This window comes from Kryptolebias marmoratus, linkage group LG14 (genome assembly GCF_001649575.2).
Source record: "Kryptolebias marmoratus isolate JLee-2015 linkage group LG14, ASM164957v2, whole genome shotgun sequence".
Lineage (NCBI taxonomy): Eukaryota > Metazoa > Chordata > Actinopteri > Cyprinodontiformes > Rivulidae > Kryptolebias > Kryptolebias marmoratus.
Genome location: NC_051443.1, coordinates 3,045,734 through 3,071,071, shown reverse-complemented (window position 1 = coordinate 3,071,071; position 25,338 = coordinate 3,045,734). Strand labels below are relative to the sequence as shown.

Below are 25,338 nucleotides of genomic sequence, written 5' to 3'. Positions count from 1 at the left end.
CAAGGTGTACACTACTTTACTGCAGATGAATTGGCAAGATATCAGTGAGTTATAACCACTACAGCAGCTAGAAACATACACACATGCTACATAGACATATGTAGCATCTACATGTGCAGCATCTCCATGTGCAACATTTACATATGCAACATTTACATATGCAGCATCTACATGTGCAACATAAAGCATCAAGACCATAGACATCAACCAAAGACACATGGCAACAACATAAAGACACATAGCAACAACATAGAGCAACTATATCTACACGTATGACTTCTACTTTTTTTTGACACAAATGGAACCCCATACATTAAGTGTAAATATTTTACCCTAAATCACATTCATCCCAGAGGGCGGAACTAACTTGTTGATAGTGTGTGGCGTCAGCTCGTACTGCGCAGCCGCAGACCGCATGACGAAGATGGTGCTCATTAAGGAATAGTGAGTCTGAAATGTTTTCTATAAACATATATTTTACCACATTTAACAGGAGACTCCCATCTTTCCAAGAACGCGTTAGTGAGGACCAAACGTCTGTTTTGTTTGCGGTTGTCTCTCGTATTTTAAAGCCGTGTAGTCGGTAAAAAGACTGCTTTCAGCAGGGTGGATCAGGACGTGGATAACGGGACACGCCGGTCCTTTTTAGACGCTGCTAAGCTAGCGCTAGCTTCCGAGTTTCAACAGCATAGAGGATAATTAGCTTTTTAATGAAAACGACTTACATTAAAGGACTGCCAAAATTATACATAGGCACACTGCACATTTAGTTGGTTAACAAGACTTGACTGGTTAAATGTAAGTGGTTAGAGGGAAGTGCAGCTAGCCTATTAGCGTGTCACGCCTGTAATGTTAAGCTGTGGTTTTGTGAGTGACAGATTAAGGTTTCTGCTCTGACGGATTTAACAGCACGGCTAGCTTTTGCAGCCGGCTACCATTGAGCATGAGTTTATCTGTTAAACTTGCACCTCACAGCTGAGCCATAGCTAATTATTCACGTGTAACTTGGACAAAGAGTTTGGCCCACATCGTGTTGCATTTCCACCTTTTGGGTTAGCTTTTGGGCTACTTTACTGTGACTTTATTGGCAGTAGTATTAACGAGCTAGCCCTCTTTAATGGGCGACTAATGCAACCGTATCATTGCTTTTGTTCAAACAAACAAAGCTTCAGACTTAACGTTACAGGACAGTGCTACGCGTGTTTAACCACTTTAATCCTAATTAATTAACTCCATTACTATCCTACGTCATTTATAGGTATGCTAACCTTTTTGTTTCAAAACGTTTATATTAAAACAAATGACGTAAATTGACAGAGCTTTAAAATAACTTTAATATGATACCGAGATCATGTATCAGGGTTTTAAATTGGAAAGTTATAGGATTTTGAAATTCAAACACTTGGGGTAATTTCTGTTGAACTATGTGAAAAGTTGTCATCTGTCACAAAATCTGACATAATTTCTACATATTTTAAAGATTGTCATGAAACTTTCAACAAATATTCTATGATAAATGTTCAGAAGCTTTTTCGGGGTTAGAATATTAATCAGTTTTCAAATAACCAACTACTAATATGCCTTTATTCACTCCAAAGATTGAGTTTGTTACTGCAGAAAGTTGTATTGTGAATACCATTTTAGTATTTTGTTGCTGAAATCTTTTAATACGAGTTTTAATAAGTTTGTGCTGACAAGTCAAACTGGCTGGTTTTTGGGACTCAGGTAGCTGAAAATGTAAACTAACAAGTTGTTCGGTTGTTGAAAATGTCTTTTTGCTCCTTCAGAAAGATTAAGGATTGTTTGTTGGAACAAATGTCAATATTATGCCATCATGGCTATACTCAAATAGGAAGTTAACAACTAGGCAACAAATAGAATTGTGGTTACTTTTCTGAATTATGATCAGTGTCGATTCTCAATATTCCAACCCACTAGCCAAGAAAACATTTTTTTCTTAGGAACGAAGACTGGTGCTGAATCGGCATTGAAAGGAACACACCTTTACATACACTACATTGCCAAAAGTCTTTGCTCACCCACCCAAATCATTGAATTCAGGTGTTCTAATCACTTTCATGGCCACAAAAATGTTGTCAGCTTTGTATTAAAACATAAGAAATGTAGATTAAATTGTGCAACTCGTCGGGAATAGTGTGCTGTGACTCTTAATATTGGTATGTTGTACAGCAGGGGGTCGCCAATCCTGGTCCTCGAGGGGCACTATCCTGCATGTGTTACTTGTTTCCCTGCTCCAACACACCTGATTCAGTGGTTAAATTGCCTCTTCGTGTTCTGCAGAAGCCTGTTAATCACCCATTGATTCAAATCAGGTGTGTTGGAGCAGAGAAACAAGTAAAACATGCAGGATAGTGGCCCTCGAGGACTAGGATTGGAGACCACTGTTGTACAGTGTTGACAAAATTTACAAAAAAAAGGTGATCAATAGGATTTAGTTCAAACAAGTGGTAAAGGTGTTTAGAGTTCTGTAACTCAGACTTCACAGTAAAAACATTATTTAAAGTATAAACTGGTCACTGAAAGTTGGACCTTATATTATTGAACTTGCATTTTTATATCTTTTACAATTTTTAAAACAATCACAATTTAGGTGATGAGTTTTGGAGAGATTTCCACACAATGTTTAACTGCCTGTTGATGACGTTTAAATGACATTTAAAGTCTTTTGCAAACAAACTATTCTTACTCCCAGAACTCTTATTGGTACAGATGCCAATTGTACATCAACACAAAGGTATTTTTGTCTTCTTTCTTCTAGTGTGGTTGTCACTGTTGTGTGACTTATTTGTTTCTTAAACCCTTTCTGAATGTATGGAGTGCACATATATTTTAGCTCAAAATATTCTCTTCAAAAGAGGAGTTGAAATGGATCTGACTTTTAGATTCATACAGCAACTGTTTAAGGCTTACTTTTCAGTCTGTTTCTGTCTGCCTGACACAGTTGTGTGATTACCATGGTAACAATAATGAGCAACGGGCAGCAGCTTTAACACTTTTTTTATCTTGGTTCTCTTTACATGTTTTCTACACTTCATATATAAAAAATATCAGCATTTTCTTTAATTTAGATTATTATAAAGTTTTGTTGGAGTTTTGAGCGGCAGCTACTTTGGATCCTTCAACATTTTTGCAAAATTTTTTGAAGTTTGTTATTTTTGTGTTGTAACATATGTTTTTTCCTGTTTTCTGCTCTATGTCTCCTTTGTGTTTCTCTTCAGCCGTGTTGTGTTACCAGTGTCTGTGGAAGAGGTGAGTGCAATAATCTTTTCTGTAACATTCTTTGAACTGAGGTAATTTCTTAATTTAGAAGTTGGTTAGTAAATGTACCAGGGTTTCCCCCAGTGTATTATAAGCCTAGCGCCAAGCTTTCACTCCCCCACCACCAGGCTGAGCTCTGCTTGTTTATTGTAAAATACGTCATTTTTTATACACGTTTTATTTTCCACCCGCACCCCTAAAACCGCTACCTTTCAGGTAGGTTTATACTTGACACGTTGATCATCACGCAAGGGTGCACGCGCCATCAGTGACGCAATCGCGTTGTCCCCGCCCCTGTGCGAAGGCCCCGCGCAGTGTCACATTGTGTATGCGTGCACCTCCCAATTTTTGTACCTTGGACCGCATGCCTCGCTCCATTCAAAATGGACGATTTTGGTGCTCTAGCGGAGCTGGTTCGCCTGTATCAGTATTTATATGATCCCTCTATGAGAGAGCCACAGCAATAAACATCTAACTAGTGGGTTTAACCAAAAATGGTTAGTTGCGCCGAAATTCAGCAGGTAGCTTTACAAGACCAAAAATGGTAAGCATGTTTTGTACTTAGTGAAAATATTGATATGTGTGCTAATTTATCCTTGTTTAACAGTAAAAATATGCTATTAAATGCAGCATTATATATGCTTTGTTTTGTTGTTACATGTAGTGATCCAACATGCAGCTTGTGCCACAAAAAGCACAGTACAGTACAGCATCTCTCTATTTTTCAGAGTTCTGATGTTATTCATTGGCCTTGACGTGAGACGTGTTGGTGCCTTGTTTGCACTTTTTCATTTGTTAATTTAATTTATTTGTAAATGTGACTTAAACTAGGATTCAAATTGGGTGCAATCAATTTGTATTTATTTTAATTGTATTTTTGTTTAAATAAGTATTTCAAAAGTGACTTTTTGTAAAACTGTAGTTGTGTAAATATTTGACACAAATATCTTACATAACAAATAGCCATATTTTCAACTTTCCTGTCAACTTTAATCTTTTTTTTTTCTTACTAAATCACGGTTGGCTGGTGAACGGCCACCTACCACCAGGCTTAGCCTCTTTTCTGGGGGAAACCCTGTGTACATTACAACAATGTTCTGGTTAGTCATTTTTGTGTTTTTTTTATTCCTTTTCTTTTTATACAAAACTGTCACACACTCGGGCTTAAGTTAGAAACTCACAATAAAACAAAATAGCCTTTGTTATGAGGCATTGGCATTACTATGGCTGATGTTAATGGCACAGAGAAGTACTAAGTGTGCTCGGAGTTGAATCATTTAAATGCAATCAGTCAACTGTCTTAAAGCCACAAACAGTGTAGGGGACTTCTTAACACACAATAGGCTACTTATGACTACAAAATTTTAAGTAACAAAATATCTAAGCTCTGTCAATTGAACGTTTTTTTGTGTAATGTGTGTCATTTCTCAGAAAACGAAAAGCCGCAGAGCTATTATTAGATATAGCATTTTTTTCCAATTATTATTAGTAACGTACAAACTGCTGCTCACTTCTATTTCACTAAACCTAATGAGAAAATCCAGAGTCCAATCATGTTTGTTAAGGACTAAAAGCAGCAACATTTCACCAACATGCACTTTTAGACCCTCACAAATATGCATTGTGTGAAAAACTTATATTGTTAGTGAGCGGCTGTGCTTTTTAGTGGTCTTTGCAACCTCTGGGGTCTAATAGTGGTACTGCATTCTTGGAGGACCTTTACCAGTACCAGGGGCATGCCGAGGGTGGTATTTTCTTGAGTTATGACTGTTGGAGACTATTTGGCAAATGACATTCACAAGGGAGGCTCCAAAATGTTTGTGGGGGGTTCTCGATTTCCCTGCCTGAGTCACTTAAATTTTGAAAATGTTTAAAAAGTTTATGTAACAAATTTTCTCACAAATTGCAAAGGTGCCTTCAACCTATGTTGAACCCTTCTCAATTTAGATTTTGGAATTCTAGGATGTTGCAGCTGTACTTTTACATCTTCACAGGAGTTCTCCTTATGACAAAAAACATTAAAGGCTACAGTTCAATTGTCCCGGGGCCTCATTCATGAAAGTGTGCAGCTTTCAAACTTAAAACTAGCATTTGGACAAAATTTGAAAAGTGCGTACACACAAAATATTTAGATTTATCAAACCATGTGCACACATCTTTTCTTTATGCATCCCACTTTGTGGAATGGAGCACAACTTGCCACTTAGACCGTCTTGTTCCCTCCCATAAATAAATATGCAAATTAGTAAAAATATACAACAAACTTCCACCCTGAGTCTAATTAACTGTGACAAAAATCATTTTATGGCATGTGAAATGTATGTCCCTGCGCTCAACTCAGGGACAACTAAAATACCTGACATGTCAGCCAGCTCCCTCTGAAAGTCTTCACTTCCAAAGAACGCCCAGTGTGGTGAGGACTTAAACTAGCACTGTCATTGCACGGCTGAGTTTCCCCCTGTTTAGCGCAGATTTCCAAAAGAATGGCTATGGTTTCCTAAATCAGATAATAACAAGTCATCATCATATGCCAGCAGGTTGGTGTGATACCTGAAAACATGCACCCTCTGAAGTTTTCCATCGGCAATGTCCTGCAGTGTTAAAGCTGTCGTTCCACAATTACACGCAACTTCACGCAGCTATTTATGGGCATGTACAACCCCAATTCCAGTGAAGTTGGGACGTTGTGTAAAACATAAATAAAAACCGAATACAATTATTTGCAAATTCTTTTTAACCTTTATTCAATTGAATACACTACAGAGATACGTTTGTTGTTCATATGGATAAACTTTGTTTTTTTGCAAATATTCACTCATTTTTAATTTGATGCTTGCAACACAAACCAAAAAAGCTGGGACGGGGGGATGTTTACTACTGTGTTACATAACCTTTCCTTTTAACAACACTAAGTGTTTGGGAACTGAGGGCACTAATTGTTGAAGCTTTGTTGGTGGATTTCTTTCCCCCTCTTGCTTGTTGTACAACTTAAGTTGCTCAACAGTCTGGGGTCTCTGTTTTCATATTTTGTGCTTCATAATGCATCACATATTTTCAGTGGGAGACAGGTCTAGACTGCAGGCAGGCCAGTCTAGTCTGCACTCTTTTACTATGAAGCCACGCTGTTGTAACATGTGCAGAATGTGGCTTGGTATTGTCTTGCTGAAACAAGCTGGGACGTCCCTGAAAAAGACATTGCTCGGATGGCAGCAAATGTTGCTCCAAAACCTGTATGTACCATCCAGCATTAATGGTTCCTTCACAGATGTGCAAGTTACCCATGCCATGGGCACTAACACCCCCCCCCCCCCCCTCAGAGATGCTGGCTTTTGAACTTTGCGCTGATAACAATCCGGACAGTCCTTTTTCTCTCTGGCTCAGAGGACACGAAGCCCATTATTTCCAAAAACAATTTAAAATGTGGACACGTCAGACAACAGGACACTTTTCCACTTTGCATCAGTCCATCTCAGATGCGCTCGGGCCCAGAGAAGCTGGCAGCGTTTCTGGGTGTTGTTGATATATGGCTTTAACTTAAAGAGTTTTAACTTGCACTTGACGATGTAGCGATGAACTGTGTTCACTGACAATGGTTTTCTGAAGTGTTCCTGAGCCCATGTGGTAATATCCGTTACAGAATGATTTTTAATGCAGTGCCGCCTGAGGGGTTGAAGGTCACAGGAATTCAATGTTGGTTTTCAGTCTTGTTGCTTACTTGCAGAGATTTTTCCAGATTCTCTGAATCTTTCGATGATATCATAGACTAGGGATGATGAAATCCCTAAATTCTTTGCAGTTGTACGTTAAGAAGCGTTGTTCTTAAACTGTTAGACTATTTGCTTATGCAGTTGTTCACAAAGTGGTGAACCTCACTCCATCCTTGCTTGTGAACGACTGCCTTTCAGGGATGCTCCCTTATGGATGCCCCTTAGGCCGAGAAAGATGCAATGTGGGTGGAGTTGGACAACAAAATAATCTGCATTGTCTTGAACACAGTTTTTCAAGCTGTGCAAATATAAGTAGGCAGTGATTTTCAAAAGTTGGCTGTGCAAAAGGAAAACAATTCACTGGTCATAAACACTCAGAATTCAGAATACAGAAATAGAAAATCTGTCTATTTTCTCTGAATTTTGAGTCACCAGCTAGTCTCCATCAGTCACAGACTGGTCAAACACTTTGGTGTGAGAATTTGTCATTGTTGTTACTGCTGCATGTTATTTCTGTGACTTTTGTTTTAATTTCTTGCAGTATCAAGTAGGGCAGCTGTACTCTGTGGCTGAGGCCAGTAAGAATGAAACGGGAGGAGGAGAAGGCATTGAGGTGCTAAAAAATGAGCCCTATGAGAAGGATGGGGAGAAGGGACAATACACGCATAAAATCTACCATTTAAAGAGGTATGTCTTTGTAATCTACGTGGATTTTTAATCACTTGTTGTGGAAAATTTAAATGTTTGACTGATTTTCAATAGATAGCTTTTAGGCAGAGATACAAAAATAACCTTTATAGCTGGTGTTTATTGAAATTTAATTTACCTTTTTTTAACCACTATAAATAACAGTTTTACAAGATGACATCACAAAGCAGACATTTTTATCAATGCTAGACTTTACCAATGTCCTAAAGAGGTAAGAAATTCATGAAAAAAAGAAATATAAACTTTTTCGCTATCTTGACATTCTCAATTTTCATAGTTGATGGCAGTGGGCAATAATTATGACTGAATGTGCACATCTCATCAGGTCATGTCTCAACAACAAAGCTCCTGATAATACGTATGTTGCTTGGCACTTTTCACAAACATCTGAATCAATACTTGATGCTCAAAAGAATTCCATTCCTCAGACTGTTTATAGAAATAATTATGGACTGACTGAGACATGCTCTGCTCAGCATGGAAGCTTTTTTCTATTTTTTCTTTTTTCTGCTTAGTTTTGTATTTTACCTAAAATGTTTAAAACAAGTTTGAGTTCTCTTGCTTCTTTGTTTTAAAGCATTTCAGCCCTCCTAAACTCTCCTGAACTCAACCACCATAGCTGTAGCTTAAATCTGTGAGGGTTTGATGATCAGGTCACAAGGTTAAGATTGGGATTGACACAGAATTTACAGTTGTCCTAACATAATTATTTCCTGCCACCAAAGGTAGTGGCTGGAATATAATGTTTATATTTGTGTGTATGTATGTGTGTTTGCTTTTATCTGCGCTGTTAGCAAAATATCTTATAAACCACAGAACAGATTTAATAAACTTTAAGACCATAAGCACTGGATGTCCACCAACAACTATTTGACTTTAAGAGTCAATCCAATTCAAGATGGCTGCCAAAGCTAATTGACCTTAGCCAACACAAAAACAGCTATAACTCAGTGAAATGTACAAATACTGAGCTAAAATTGAGTGTAGTAGTAGCTGAGTCATTTACAACACATACTCCAAGGGCTAAGTAATCATCCGAGACACTGTAGTATTGCATGTGATTGTGTATAAAGTTAAGTTCAACCTTTTTAGGGTGGCAGTGGCTCAGGAGGTAGGGGTTTGTCCTGTAAAGGTTGCTGGTTCAAGCCCCCACTCCGGCCGCCTCAGCCATTGTGTCCTAGTCTCCAGAAGGATTGGTGGCGCTGGTGTAATGGCATCTTCACTTCTCTCAGTCTGCCCCAGGGCATCTGTGGCTACAGTGTAGCTTACCGCCATCAGTGTGTAAATGGATGAATGACTGATTGTATGCAGTCCTAAAGGAATTCTAGGTCTTGAAGAAATGGTTTTGAACAAAAGTGCCATCTGAAGCAGTTCAAGGTTCATTCTGTTAAAATGAAGATTTCATACTTTAGCTCCACTCAGACAAAAAATATACACAGTACTGCAGGACGAGCCAAATGGCAAACTGTCAGCCTTCATGTCACACCAGTTTGTGTAGCAGTTTTTAAAACCCTCAGTACATTATTTTACTGATTCTTGAACTCCAATGATTAGAAGACCTTTGATAAATTGTGAACTTCGTTATTGTAGTGATATGTCACTGTTAGGCTTCCGTAGAGCAAGCTTGACGGACACGCATGCGCAGTTCATGTGGAGGTTGTACAGGCACACTGAGGAATAAAGCTGAGTTCTTCAAGCTACCGGAGTTCTGCAGAAGTTCTTCTATTAAAAGATAACCGTCCATGACAGTTATTTAAGCAGAAAAGACTGAGATTGTGTGCTGAATCTGTTTCTTCTCTTTTAATTATTCTCTGTTTTGCGCTTTCCACAACAGTAAAGTTCCAGGATATGTGAAGATGATTGCACCAGAGGGAGCATTAGTTTTTCATGAAAAGGCATGGAACGCATATCCATACTGTCGCACCAGTAAGTTCGTGCTTCGCAGAATCACACAGATACTTACCATTGTCATTGATATTCTTGCATTATTTAAGCTGTTTTAATTGATCACAAGCATTGTCACACTTAAATTGTAGTTAATATATGTAATTGAAAAGTAAAAAAAAATATATGGATTAAATACTAACTAAATTTTTGTCTTTCTTGCATGTTTTTTTCCCTTCTGCCTCTGCAGTTGTGACGGTGAGTTTATGAATTTAATCATTTTTAGTGAAAGACTTGTCACTATAAAAAACATTCATTCAGTTGATATGGTATATCTTGCTCATTCCTAAAATATGTGAAGTCAAGTTACATTACATTAGACAAAAAAAGCTTCATTTTGTACATGGATTTTGTCATATTTGTAGGACCAATGACAATCCCAGCTCACATTCACTCTTACCAGCAGTTTAGTTGATAGATATATCATTTACAGGTTGTATTGCAGAAAGTCATAAAAAAGCAAAATGAGATGATGATGACATGATTTCACAGCACACATGAATCATCAATCAGAAACATAATAGGGAGTTGTCAATTAGGGCTTTTTGTCAGTACCCAGAACTAGGTATGCCCAGCACATGTGAATCTCCTCTCTGCCCAATTAAAAATAATGTCTACGTGCAAAAAGAAGAACTTTTTGGAATGAGAGTTACCATGCGAGAAGCTCATAAATGGGGTAGAATCACATAAAATTTAGTGATGAGTGCAGAAGGAATGAGTGTATAAATCTGTCACTGATGTCAAGGGTACTGGGGTGAGGCAGAGGCATTTCAAATTTTACACCTGTTTATTGACATAACTGCTGCAAACACAAAGGGGATTGGTAGAACACATTGTTGGACTTTAACCAACAAAAAACAGGAAGTCACTCACTTGAACTGGCTAATAATGATGCTGTAAAGACAGAATAATGTTTGGGGCTCATGGACTCAATGTACATCAGGGGGATTAATATTAGGAGAATTAAATAAATTTACTCACGAAGAAGCCCCATAATGAACCAGGTTTCATTGGAACAATGTTGGTTAGTTGCATTTGCGCATCCTACATGGCCAAACAACTGGCATGGCTTAGCTCCGTTGGTAAGAATCTAGCAATCAACCAACTAACTACCAACAGACTGCCAAGAGCAGGCTTTTCCATCTCACCTTCTGAAGCTTGTGACTCCTTTCTTGCATGGTAACTGAGTTTGTGAGGATGACCTGGTCTTGGTAGATCTACACAATCCATATTTCTTTCATTTTTTGATGATGGATTTAACAGAAATCCTGGGGATATTTAGAGCCTTGAAAATCATTTTGTATCCATCCTCTGAGTTGTACTTTTCAATAATCTTCTCTGAGTTGAAGTAGGACAGCCACTTTAAAGAGAGTAAATATTTATGCAATTATTTGTTTTACATTATATATTTTATCTAAATTGTAATACTCAATAGAAATGTTTTCTTTTTGACATTAAGTTTTTTTTTTTATTGTCATTATTTAGTCGCTGTAGTGCATGAGCCTCTTGGTCATTACTTTATTCAAGATGGAAGAACAATTCCTAGGATTGCTTGGATTGCTTTCCTTTTCTGGGTATTAAAACTGCGGTGGGAAACATTTTCTCTCTCTGGGGCCATTTCAATTTTTTAAAAAGTCCTCTGAGGGCCACACTCATTTTGTAAACCCATATGATGTGGCAGTTATGAACTGATAAACACCACAATTATCATTTTCTTCATTTTTGTTTTTGCAAATATTTGTAAGTTTTAATTTGTAGATTTTTTTTTTAAGCAGTTGCTGCCTTTTAAAATACAAAAGCTGTAATAATATTATACCTCTGTATCCAAAACAAGGACAGAGATTGTATTTAATACAAAGATATTTTCAGTTTTACATATCTTTGTGGACTCGAGAAGCAGCTCTGCAGAAGCAATGATTCATTCCTTCACAATCTCTACCTCAGCATGATACTTCAGCTTCTTTGCTATTAATTAACTCATCATAAAACTTGCTCTCATAATGTTGTCTGTTACTCTGTAGTCTTGTAAACACTAATTATTGTGCAATCAAACTCCATCCATGTCCTTTTTGCTCCTCCGATGTAGCATGCTTCATCACCTACAACATCTCACCACTAACTAAACACACCAGTTTGCTTTTCATTTCGAGAAAATAATTTGCACTCGTCTATTTCTCCTGAAAAACGCAGCATTTGGCATCCTTATTTTTATTTTTTATTTTTTGCTGTCACCATTATTCTGTCTCTCCTGCCTTGATGCTTGTGTTCACTGACCCTGATCCTCAGATGTATGGATTACTGTCAGTTTTAACACAGAAATGCCATTGGTTGTCAGTTTATTTATTTCTCTCTGGTTTTCAATCATTTTACTTATTTATTTAAAATTGTATGGCATGACGAATAAAAGGTTCTGAGCGCTGTATGCAGCCCAAATACTGGAGGTTCCCCACTCCTCATTTAAACTATTTCTTTGTGTGGTTAGGGTTAACTACAAGAAAACTAATATGACTTGGCCATTTAGTCTAATTTCAAGACTGTTGTCAGTGTAATGCTTGAGTTTAATTTATTACGAACCCCCACAGAATGATTGGTTACCTTGATATTTTTTTATTTGTTCCAAATAGTTTTGACATATAATTGCAACAAATGCAGTTGATGGATGTCCAGCTGCCTGTGTTTTCAGAGGACACCTGCAAGCTAATAACAGTTGCTAGGGTTTAAAATTATTAAAGCCGAACAGTACAACTTCAACAGTGCTGTTTCAGTCTAAAGGTGCTATTGTCTAATTGGATTTATATATGGGTTTGAGGTACATTCTGCATGACCCTCCATTCATTAGAAAATCTGAATTTTGTCAGTAAAACTTAATTTTGCTGTCTGATAATGACAGAGATTGACCCAGTCTTTCTTGTAACATCTGTTTTCTCTCCTGCTTTTTCAGAATGAGTACATGAAGGACGACTTTATGATAAAGATCGAGACATGGCACAAACCTGACATGGGAACAGTAGAAAATGTAAGTGAACTTATGGGGCAAAGTGCAGGTTGTGTTTTTGTAAAGTAATATTTTAGATATCTAATATTGCTTTTCTATGAAGTCAGAATTATGAATATTCAAACGATCTATTACAGGCATCCTCATTCTTAGCCCTATGTAACTATAGTAAACATTATATTGTACTTTTTCATATTGCAACATAATGTTGTTGTTAGGCCCCCAATGGCTCATGGTTTTATATACAGTCTTGAAAAGTATGGAATTTGATTTGAGGATTTTTCAGGTGTAATAGTTGCTTTTCCAGACATTTTTTACCTATTGCATTTTTTAAAAAATTAAATTTTGGAAAGTTACTGAAGTAAGCAGGGTATTTTTTTACATTAGCTATAAATAAATAAACAAACAAACACTCTCCACAGTGACTTTTGTTTTATATACAACTAGAGTTGCCAACTTCTAGAAATTGAAATGGGGCATGCAGATACATTTTTTTTGTTCTTGGACACCCTATCTTTACTCTTTATTTTGTCATCACAATCCAACAAATATTTTGTTTAAATGAGAAGCATATACAGGCCTATGTTGTTGTATTCCTTCAACTGCTTCCTCTACAGGGGTCGCCACAGCCTGTAAATTCACATGGAAGATTTGGCAAAGGTTTTATGCCTGATGCCCTCCTGATGCAACCTGGGCTTGACCCAGCAGCCTCAGGATGATGAGACTGTGGCACTGATCACAGAGCTTCTTCAGACCATTTACACACCCATGTATTAAGCAAATAAATTAGGTAAATATTAAGGGGACCACAGTATCTTGGTGGTCAGTCAGTGTCATGGTCCTGTAATCCTGAGACTGCAAGTTTGAACCCAGGTTGTGTCAAGAAGGGCAGGAAGAGTCTGTGTTTACCAGCTGATAGCTGACTGTAAAAGGACAAACTTGGCACCACAGTGAAGCTTCAGGTTATCTAGTTCTTACAGAATTTCTGTTTTTTTTTATTTACATCTTGCTGATGGCTGTTAAGTGTTTTATAAAGTAGATTGTTTTTTTACATTGTAAAAGTCAGTCAAATTTATTTATATCACACTTTTCAGCAACAATTCGGTTCAAAGTGCTTTACAGCACAAAGACACAAAAATACAGTTATCATGAAAACACACAACAATATAAAAAGCTAAGCTAAACATAGGTAAAACATAAGCTATGATAATCTAAATGAAATAAATGATTCAATGTAACATAAACAGTAAAACACTAAGCTAGGAAACTAGTATGTAAAAAGCTAAACTAAACTTATCTAAAACAAGTCATACTAAATCATTCTAAAGATAAACTAAGTAAAATCAAATGAAGATATAATAAACTGATAATAAGCTGACATTGTACAATTTTTTTATTATTGGTTGCTTAAACTATGGATTTGTACAACACTTTGGCAACTCTGGGTGTGTAAAGTGCTCTATAAATAAAGGACGATTGATTGAGTATGCGTGCGCGTGTGTGTGTGTATAATAAAATCAACACATAAGTTACAATTTTTTTTTTTTTGGTTCTTTTGGTTTTTTACATAGACTTTATATAGACTTATGTGATTTTATTTATTTATTTTTGTTGTGAAATATTTATTTGAATCATTTTTAACTATATCTTGTGATTGGTAATTTTTTATTATAAGTTTGCATTTTCACAGAAATTGTTCCTAATTAAAGCAATGCAATGCAGGTCTTTGCAGAGCATTAAAACAACAGCTGTGTCCTACAGCGTTCAGCTGCTGTCAGGTGTTGGACCGTGGACTGGACCAACACCTGACCGAAGGTTAGAAATGTTGCTACTAGAAATAAGAGGTAGACTGCACCTGATCAAGATAGATTACAGCGTGTTTGAATTAAAATTATACAGTAATTTAAATGTCAAAAAAATAAAAAAATATCTTCCATAAGCTTCGGATAAACTGAAATTATTTGTGTTTTCGTTGTCATGAAAGATGAATCTCCTCTCTTTTTTTTTTTTTTTTTTTTTTTTTAGCAGAGTTGTTTTTCTGGCTGCACTTTATGCTGTTCGGTTGTGTTATTTTTTCCATTGGCAACATCTAGTGTTCAGAAGGAGAACTGCAGCAGAGTCAGTATAAACAGCAACAAAGTGTGCTCCACCCTGAATTATGGAGATTAACTAATATAACAGAAAGAGAAGGTTAACTTTGTTTTCATAATGTAGGAATTATATTTTGCTGTTAATTGTTGAGTTACTGACAGAGTATTTAAACACATCTGGTGCTGGTAGGTTTATTCATTTTGTACCAGGCCTCATAATTTTGTATTCAAAAATTAATTGTCTCTTTAAGGATACCAACAAATCTGTCTAAACTATTTTAGCAGATCTCTATAAAATAAACAGCAAATAATTTCTTTTCTCATTTTTTGTTTAATTTATTACTAAAGGCATGGAAATAAACAATAGACAACTGCTTTTAACGGAATCACTTTGAGTTTTGTTTCATTGAGTTGTAAGGGGACTAACAAATTTATCTGCATCTGTAAAGAAAGTTTGTCATCTTAGTATGTTGGGGTAATAGGATAGGTTAGTGAATTGTGATCAAAAATATTCTGTCTTGTTTTAAAACTTTCACATGTAATACTTTTTTTCAAAAAATGGCAAAAACAGCAGTATTTAGGAAAGCAAAACCTAGCAGAAGTAGGTAGTTTATTCTTACAGGATGCATTATAAAAGTAATTGAAAACAATTGAGTTTTTCCCACATTCAAACATATTACCTAAGATTACAGATAACAAAACTGCATTGTTGTACAAGCTTAATAAATTATAGGAAATTTATAGGTGTTCTGACATTAAAAATTTGGGTCTGGAAAATTAAGAATTTCCAAATGGAAAATGTGTAGGAACCTTGTATTTATGATGGAACCCTTTTTATCTTTTTTATCCAGTTACCATAACGTGCTCTCTGTTAAAAAATAATCACAGAATTTCTTAAAAAAGCAAGCCATATTTTATACATTGACTCTTCCAAAAAATGGTGAAAAACCAAAAACAACTGGACTTCTATTCTGTAGCTGAAGGCGCTTCGCTTCTCATCCGAGGAGCTTTCAAAAAGCAGAGAGTGTGAAGTTCAAGCTTTTAAAGCTGAGATGTACTGTGAGGGGGATACACATAGTGATTGCCCTCACTCTCCTAACATTTTTTTGGATTTACCATGTCCTGGACACAGAATCTACACCAGGTTTTACCTTGACTCTTGCATCAGACTAAAGAAGCAGATGTTTGAAGCTTCAATTTGAATATCATTTGATGGACATCACAGACAGATTTGAATACAAACCTCAAATAAACAAAATACCCTTTGTTGCACTTTGTTGAACTAACTTGTGCTTTTCTGTTTGTTTGTTTGTTTATTTGTTGTACTAGGTCCATGACCTGGATGAACAGACATGGAGGACTGTGGAGGCTGTGCATATAGATATTGCAAACAAAGAAGAAGTGGCCCCTGGGGTAAGTTCACCTACCTATGTTTAAATGTGAAAATACTTTTAAACATGAGAAGTGGAAAATACCTGTTGGCCTAAACATCATGACAATTGTGTTTATTAAGAATATTTTAACTCCAACAGTTAATACCAAGGTTTTAAGTAAAGATGCGGCACAGATGTCTTGGTAGTGTCTCTCACTATTCTTCTTCTTCATGGTCACTCAGTTTGTGAGGATGGCCTGCTCTTGGTAGAGTTACATATGTTCCATAGTCCAACTCCTCCTCCAATAATGTAGTTTCACTTTGACAATGAGGTTTTTTTGTTTTGTTTTTTAATATTTTTTGTAAAGAAGGCTCATTTATAGTGATCATGACTGATTTATGACAGCAATACAAGCAGAAATCATCCAAGGGGGGTGAATACATTTGCAATGCACTGTAGATGTACATCGAATTATTACCTTCTGTGGAAATACTTCCCTGGAAGATTTTTGCATAAAATTGTGTTACCGTATTTTCCACACTATAAGACGCACTGGATTATAAGGCGCACTGTCAATAAATTGTCCATTTTCTAGTTTTTGTCATATATTAGGCGCACTGGGCTATTTCAGCGAAACAAAACAGCCCCGTCTTTTCTGGGAATACTGCACCGACGTAAAGGCCCCCACATACTCGGGCGTAATTCACTCAGCAGAGGTCTGCGCATACTCGAAGCGGACGTCTGCCGGACACGTCTGCACAAAGATCACTTTTTATGACTGCATACGCATACTCTGTGTCGCACAATAAAATGTCCGGTGAGAAATTGTGTTCACATCGAACTGTTTTCTGTGCGACACCAACCGCTCTCAGTTGAGAATCGGCGTCAAGGATGCGCAGCATGACTGCTGCTCTCTGAGAGCACTGACAGGTGTGCGGTGGCTGCCCTGGTGGTGAAGAAACAGGGCTAAAGACACCTTCTTTCCTTTTGTTTTTTTAAAGCTAAGAGGAAATCGATCTCTTTCTACTCGTCCGCTGACGCCATGACTGAAATTTGTCACAGGAGAATTTTAGGCAATCTCAACGCTCGAGTATGAAGTCTCAACCGTCCGCGGACAGTCCGCCCGGAGTCAACGCAGCTCACGGAGTACGGACAGTACGCCCGAGTATGGGGAGGCCTAATGCTGCAAGAGGTGCGGCTTTGTAGTTTACCAAAGTTGTACTAAAACCTTATGACTTCTTACATATATAAGGCGCTTCGGATTATAAAGTGCATTGCCGTTATTTGAGAAGATTGAAGGCTTTATAGACTGAAAAATAAGGTAAATGGTGAAAGTTAGGGCTAGTTTGAGGGAATTTTATGTCCAATAACCTGTTTTTCAGTAACTGTATTTAGAGACAAGAACAATTTAGTTTTTCTATGTAACATGTATGTTGGGGCAGCTGGCAAAGAGCCTTCTAAAAAAACAAATTCTGATTGGATTTATAGTCCACAAATATTCCTGGACCATTTTTTGAGTTAACTAAAAATTAGTTGTCTTACATTTAAAAGTTTTTATTGATGTCTGTTTATATTTTGCTGGACTGGCTGCCTAAAAGTGACATATAAATTCAGATTACATCTATTCTCTAATCTACTATACCACAGAATATAAAATGGGAAACTGTATAATTAAATCTTCAAAAATATTTACAATAATATAAGTACTTAATTTCAGTTCAAATCAAGTGGTTATAAAAATTTAGATGTGAAGGTGACAGTGCGTTTGAGTCTTCATTTTTTATCTCAGAAATTATGTCAATAAATTAGACGGCATTCAGCTGTACATTTCTCTGATTGTTCTACACAAATCTTAGTCCCAGTCTGTGTTGGCTTGGATATGAATAGCAGTGTTAACTCAGGCCCTGTTTACATGAGAACGATTTCTGGAAAGATTAGTGTTTTTCCAATGTTTATTGTGATAAATCAACAAGAAAAAAACATGTTTACATGGATGTCGCTGTTCTAATTGAATCTGCTGTAGTTTCAAGGCCATGCAGGGTTGCCAGATAGGAAATGACTAATTATGGTACTGTTGCATTAAAATTATTGTATTTTGACCCAAACTATCATATGTGTGGTGCGCTTTCTCAGAGAGGGGAGGTTGTAAGATTATTTGTTGTGATTGGTGAACATGTGCAGAGAAAAGTGTGGGTACTTGACCTTAAAACTATGTTTTAAAAAGGGTAAACATTTTAAAAAAAATGTTTTATTGTATAGCAACACTTATGTTAGGTTTTCAACGAGATGTGCATGCAGTCTGGATCATATAAACAGACACATCCAAAATAGTGAATACGAGGCTGTTTGAACCAATGGTGAGGGTAGGTTGCTGATATATCTCGAAAAGGATAAGTAACATAAACAGCACTCTCCTATTTGCTATTATTGTATATCTGCTAGTGCATGCACAGTACAGCTGACTGCAGGCATATGTGGTGCATATGTGCAATTTCACACATTGCGGCTTCCTTTGAAATGCAGATGTGAGGGTCTGAAAATCTCCACACTGAGACCTGGGCTCAGAAAGCTTCAGTTTCAGAAAAAACGAGTGCTGTTGTTGTGTATACGACTGGCTGAACCGCAGTAGCATATCTACTACTTCACTCAAAAACAGCGTTGTGTAAATGGTCCCTCTCACACATCTGACTTGCTGATGTCAAATTAACAAACACAATAGCTGAGAGTTTCTGTGGCTTTTGATCAGAGGAAATCTGAAGATCACCTGTCTTTATCATGTCAGGAAAATTAGTCTGCCTTGGAAGGCTGGCTATCTCAAAATTCTCCTGGGTGTTATGTAAACTTGACGCTCTCCACTCATCAGTTCCCCTCCCCCAGGACACCTATGGATCTGTGACGGCTACCTTCCTAAGACGTCTTCCCTGGCACCCTCTCTCATATCTATATGTTGCCCCCTCCCTCCTTTTTTTCCCTCCTCATTCGCATAGTTGAATTAGCTTTAGCAAAGGTATAGTTTATCATAGTTTATCTTAGTCTGTTCTGCTGAAGTTCTTAAATCGTAGTTTAGTTTAAGTTAGCCTATTATATGATAGTTTGGTTTTCCTCAGTTTATTTTAGTATGACTTAGTCAATTTTATCCTGCCTTTTCTTGCTTAAACTTATTTTAGTTTGCTTGGCTAAGCTTATTTTATATTTTAGTTTAGTCTCTGTTTTAGATTTTATTTTTTATTTGATACACTGATACACCTTTAGTTTTCCTTTTATTAAAATGGTTTTAACTCTTAGTTAGCCTTCCGGTACCTTTAGTTTATTTTAGTTTATCTTAGCTTTTATCATGTCTAATCTGTCAGGTGAGATTTTTAAATCCTAGTTTAGTTTATGTTAGCTTTTATCATATCTTATTTTGGTTTTCCTCAGTTTATCTTTAGTATGACTTGTTTTATATAAGTTTTACTCTGTAGTTTTGTGTCTTAGTTAGATCATCTTAGGTCATGTCTTAGATATGTTTAGTTTAACTTAATATTGTTTTGTGTGTTTTCATGATTTCATTTAGATTATTTTAGCTCATATTTTAGATAAGTTCAGTTTAGCTTGTTATATTGCTGTGTGTGTTTTCACAATAGCTCTGTATTTTTGTGTTTTCATGTTGTAAAGCACTTCGGAGCCTTGTTGCTGAAAAGTGCTGTATAAATCATTTTGACTTGACTTGATTTAAAAAAAAAGTTAGTTATTTTTAAAGCTAGTTTTAGTCTCCTGTGGTCAGTTGGTACCGCACTGTTGTGTTAGCAGTTGTTTAAAATGTAACAAGGTTCATTAAGACATTTCAGTCTAGGTGGGTGCCTCTTTTCTATGCTTTTCTTACATTAGCACCTGGACAATGATGACTTAAGTGGATCAGTGTGGAGGCCACGACTAAATCTAATTGTCCATCTGCTCCGAGTCTTCACAGTAGAGCTGATGGATTTAAATGAACAACAAGCTGTGATCATGGGGGGGTTGGGATTTTGAGGTAGTACAGTAAAAACAACATGACGCTCTTGATGATTCTTAAAGTTTAGAAAGCTGTTATGTGTTAATGACATCAATACACCTGCTGCGGTTTGCAGGAAATATGGGGAACACTGCTTCTCCAGAATCAGGATTCCCACAAAATCTTAAAAAGTTGGGATTTTAGTTTGAAAATTTTACTGGTTTAGATAGTTAGTGTGGACTAACAGCGGAGTTTCCAGACTTCCAAATGTATTTTCTAAAAATTAAAAATCAGCATTTCTAAAAGTTGCTTAAATGAGCAGGGAATTTTTTACATTTAGTATGTTTAAATAAATAAATAGATTAAAACCATCACCATGATTTCCACTTTTGGATCATGCCAACATCCTTAGTGATATTGAGAAAGCAGATCATTCTTTGTTGTGAGAAAACACTGTGTAATGTCATCAATGAAATCACAATAATGTTAATTGTTTAGCAATATTTTTTCATGGGAATGTCTAAAACTTTGGGGGGAAAAAAAGAAGTTAAGGTGAGTAAAATGTCTAAGATTCTGATCAAAAAGTATTTTGCCTCAGCAAAAACATTTCAATGTGTTATGTTCTTCGAACTTGAAATTAAACAGGAGTGTTTCAGTACAAAAAATATCTTGCTCTAGGTAGTTGTTTATCCTCACAAGATGGATTAGAAAACTTTAAAACATTTGGATGGTGGGGAGGACAAATACAGAAAAAAATCATTCCCACATCCAATAATTTAACATGAATATACAGATTTTTATACAGCAATTGCCTTTTGAGTTTTTGAGATTTTCATTAAATCTGTCCAGTGGTTCATGAAATATTTTGCTTGTGGTACAGACAAACGAACAGACACAGGCAAAAATATTATCACTTCTTTACATTTGTCAGTGGACTATAATTACAGTAAATTTACTAATGGTTTATTGCCAAAAAGTAGGACTAAAATGGAAAAGGAGTTTGAAAAGTAGAGACAGTGTGTTGGACCCCTGCATGAGTGAATTATGTTCATTTAAGGGTTTTGTTTTTGTTTGGTTCCTTCAGGACTATAAGCCAGAAGAAGATCCGGCTCTTTTCCACTCAGCCAAGACCAGCAGAGGACCTCTGGGTCCTGAATGGAAGGTACCTGACATGAAGATAAAGTGTCCCCATGTCCTTTTGTCACCTGATAACACCCTGATGAATTCTCCTGTGTTTCTGCAGAACGAGCTGAAGTCAGACTGTCCTTACATGTGTGCTTACAAACTGGTCACTGTCAAGTTCAGATGGTGGGGTCTGCAAACTAAAGTGGAAAACTTCATCCACAGGGTAAATATGCACTGTTTGAGAGTTTAATCTTTGAGAAACAGAATTATTAAGAACAGTCTCTGCTTTCTTCTGACATTAACTAGAATTGGAAGAGTCAAGAGAATATTAAAGTTGTATCTGAAAACTTATTGCCCACTGCCTTCATCCCAGAGTTTCAGACTCAGATCATTTTATGATGAGAAATGGAGTTTTGGTCAAACCTTGAAAATAACGTTATGCATGATCTCATGCAAATCATGAGATGTCACATTCAGTGTGTCATAGCGATAAGGGAGACAGGAAGACCCAGCATGTTATTTTTGATCAATTTATTAAAGAAATGTGATGCAGAACATGCCAGAGATGAGACAGATTCAAGCTGCAAAATTGGTCCAACCTTACATCGTCAGAGTGCTCATTTAAACAAAACTTCTCACGGCACCAGTCTTGACGTAACTGGGAGCCCGTATCACTTAAAGGTGAACTGAAATCAAATCTCAAAAAATTAACGTTTCATGAATGTTATTTTTTTCTGACCTAAAACTTCAATAAATTGTTTTTAGCTTTTAAGTCAATAATTTCCGAAGAGGGTGATTTGTGGGGTGGAGTTGCCATCCTGGGTTCATGACATGTGCTGTACCCCAGCCGGCCAAGAACGCTGCTGCTGTCTGGTTGTTTCCTAGTGGAAATGGAAGAAGAAGCCTGTTTTGAACACGAAGAAATGCCAGAAGAATTTACGGGAGTCGTGGATATACAACAATATATGAACCTGAACCGATGGCTGGAATCTCCAGAATGAGATGAAAACTCTTCAGATTCGTATTCTGATGATCACCAGGACTGTCATGACCAACAAAACAAAGGGCATAATGACCGTGTTGGGTAACATGGAACTGTGAGAACCAATTACCCCCAGATCCTTGTCATGACATCAGCACACAACACTGCAAGTTAACACAAAGACGGCAAGGAAAAAATTATGTTGCTAACTCGAAGCTAACCCGATGCTAACTTGTTAAAAACGTGAGCATGCTTCAGAGTAGCGTTTATGAACTCTCACACCAGAGTAAACTAATCAACAGCAGTTTGAGACTGACTTTTTTATCACACATGGATTGTCTATATTTTTTCATCAATAATAAACTGCTCTGAATTACAAACTGATCTCAGGCTGTCGGCCTGTAAGCACCTCATACCTTTTAATGACAGCATGCGTTCAGGACATGTTAAGTAAAACTTCCTTTTTCTCGTATGCTTCTCTGTGGCGATGTCCTCTCCATTTGCCTTTCTTTTAAAACTAATTATAGTTGGCAAAAAGTCCTGTTTTTTTGGCGTGAGGCCAGTCCATCACATTAATGGGGGTCAGAACATGAGGTGCTTCTCTTTGAAGTGGTCCAAACCCGAGTTCTTATTGTAAATCCCACATCGAAGTTTATGGATCCAAATCTGAGGAAGGTTTTTATTTTTCTGAAAGCCAAAAAATGAAACTCCAGTGGTATTTTCTGGCTGGCTTGAACAATTAATCCCAACTGACTGAACTATATTGTACCAGTATTCATCCACTCTCTGATGAATTACTGAATGCTGTGAAGCTCTGCGTCTCTGAGGTGAGGACGTCCCACATCAGGGGGGTCACGGAAAAAGCCGACAACACCCGAGTGGTTTCTTCGGTGTACAGTATTAAGAAAAGAAATGGTGTGTGTGTGTGTGGGTGTGTATATATATGTATATATATATATTATATATACACATACATACACTGCTCAAAATAATAATAAAGGGAACACTTAAACAACACAATATAACTCAAACTTCTGGGAATGCAAACTGTCCACTTAGGAAGCAACACTGATTTGCAAATGGAATAGACAGCATGTGAAAATTATTGGCAATTAGCAAGACACACTCAATACAGGAGTGGTTCTGCAGATGGAACCACAGACCACTTCTCAGTACCTATGCTTTCTGGCTGATGTTTTGGTCACTTTTGAATGTTGGTGGAGCTTTCACACTCGTGGCAGCATGAGACGGACTCTACAACCCACACAAGTGGCTCAGGTAGTGCAGCTCATCCAGGATGGCACATCAATGCCAGCTGTGGCAAGAAGGTTTGCTGTGTTTGTCAGCATAGTGTCCAGAGGCTGGAGGTGCTACCAGGAGACAGACCAGTACACCAGGAGACGTGGAGGAGGCCGTAGGAGAGCAACAACCCAGCAGCAGGACCACTACCTCCGCCTTTGTGCAAGGAGGAACAGGAGGAACACTGCCAGAGCCCTGCAAAATGACCTCCAGCAGGCCACAAATGTGCATGTGTCTGCACAAACGGTTAGAAACCGACTCCATGAGGATGGTATGAGGGCCCGATGTCCACAGATGGGGGTTGTGCTCACAGCCCAACACCGTGCAGGATGCTTGGCATTTGCCAGAGAACACCAGGATTGGCAGATTTGCCACTGGCGCCCTGTGCTCTTCACAGATGAAAGCAGGTTCACACTGAGCACATGTGATAGACATGACAGTCTGGAGATGCCGTGTAAAGCCATCTGCTGCCTGCAACATCCTTCAGCATGACCGGTTTGGCAATGGGTCAGTAATGGTGTGTGGTGGCATTTCTTTGGAGGGCCGCACAGCCCTCCATGTGCTCACCAGAGGTAGCATGACTGCCGTTAGGTACCGAGATGAGATCCTCAGACCCCTTGTGAGACCATATGCTGGTGCGGTTGGCCCAGGGTTCCTCCACATGCAGGACAATGCTGGACCTCATGTACCTGGAGTGTGTCAGCAGTTCCTGCAAGATGAAGGCATTGAAGCTATGGACTGGCCCGCTTCTTCCCCAGACCTGAATCCAATTGAGCACATCTGGGACATCATGTCTCTCTCCATCCACCAATGTCACATTGCACCACAGACTTTCCAGGAGTTGGTGGATGCTTTAGTCCAGGTCTGGGAGGAGATCCCTCAGGAGACCATCCACCACCTCATCAGGAGCATGCCCAGACATTGTTGGGAGTCTCATACAGGCACGTGGAGGCCACACACAATACTGAGCCTCATTTTGAGGTGTTTTAAGAACATTACATCAAAGTTGGATCAGCCTGTAGTCTGTTTTTCCACTTTAATTTTGTGCATGACTCCAAATCCAGGCCTCCATTGGTTAATAAATTTAATTTCCATTGATTTTTGTGTGATTTTGTTGTCAGCACATTCAACTTTGTACAGAACAAAGTATTCAATGAGAATATTTATATTTATTTATTACTTTATTATTTGAGTGTTCCCTTAATTTGTTTGAGCTGTGCGCACACGTGTGTGTGTACTGTTTTTTTCTTTTAAATTTTACAATAAGCATATTTTATGATTTTCTTTCATCTGATGTTTGGTTCAAAACACTTTAGTTCAGCTTTAAGCTTGTTACATATTCCACAAGAAACAAGAAAATCTGTTGACTCGAGGTGTCAAGAACAAAGTTTGTTCTGGCCAAGACATTTCATAGTTCATGAAAAGCTCAAATGCAGAACTCCTAGAAACTGTACAAACTTCCAAGGCAGTGGAAAACTGGGAGTGCCAACATTTCAGCTGTAATGTATTAACCACGCCCACATAAAAATTCTCTTCTCCCTGGGCTGCCACCTTATCGTGGTGGAGGGGTTTGAGTGTCCCAATGATCCTAGGAGCTATGCTGTCAGGGGCTTCATGCCCCTAGTAGGGTCACCCAAGGCAGACAGGTTCTAGGTGAGGGACCAGACGAAGTGCAGCCCAAAGACCCCTATGATGAATACAAGGATTGGACACAGTGTTCCTTCGCCCGGACGCGGGTCACCGGGGCCCCACTCTGGAGCCAGGCCTGGAGGTGGGGCACGTTGGCGAGCGCCTGGTGGCCGGGCTTTCACCCATGGAGCCCGGCCGGGCACAGCCCGAAGAGGATACGTGGGTCCCCCTTCCCAT

General features: G+C 37.9%; 1 protein-coding gene across 2 annotated transcripts in view; it reads left to right on the top strand.

Moving 5' to 3' along the window:
• Nucleotides 1-368: 368 nt before the first annotated feature.
• LOC108247152 (phosphatidylinositol transfer protein beta isoform-like) overlaps nucleotides 369-25,338 on the top strand; it is a 51,002-nt gene continuing 26,032 nt past the window's right edge. The window contains exons 1-9 of one of the 2 annotated variants that reach the window (XM_017435063.3): nucleotides 369-444; nucleotides 3,240-3,270; nucleotides 7,528-7,673; nucleotides 9,529-9,620; nucleotides 9,829-9,836; nucleotides 12,580-12,654; nucleotides 16,053-16,136; nucleotides 21,151-21,228; nucleotides 21,310-21,414. In XM_017435063.3, coding sequence (XP_017290552.1) covers nucleotides 416-444; nucleotides 3,240-3,270; nucleotides 7,528-7,673; nucleotides 9,529-9,620; nucleotides 9,829-9,836; nucleotides 12,580-12,654; nucleotides 16,053-16,136; nucleotides 21,151-21,228; nucleotides 21,310-21,414 — 648 coding nt within the window. In that variant the 5' untranslated portion in view covers nucleotides 369-415. Of the gene's footprint in view, nucleotides 445-2,654; nucleotides 2,756-3,239; nucleotides 3,271-7,527; nucleotides 7,674-9,528; nucleotides 9,621-9,828; nucleotides 9,837-12,579; nucleotides 12,655-16,052; nucleotides 16,137-21,150; nucleotides 21,229-21,309; nucleotides 21,415-25,338 lie in introns of those variants that run through there. The other variant, XM_025010302.2, reaches the window with a different exon arrangement.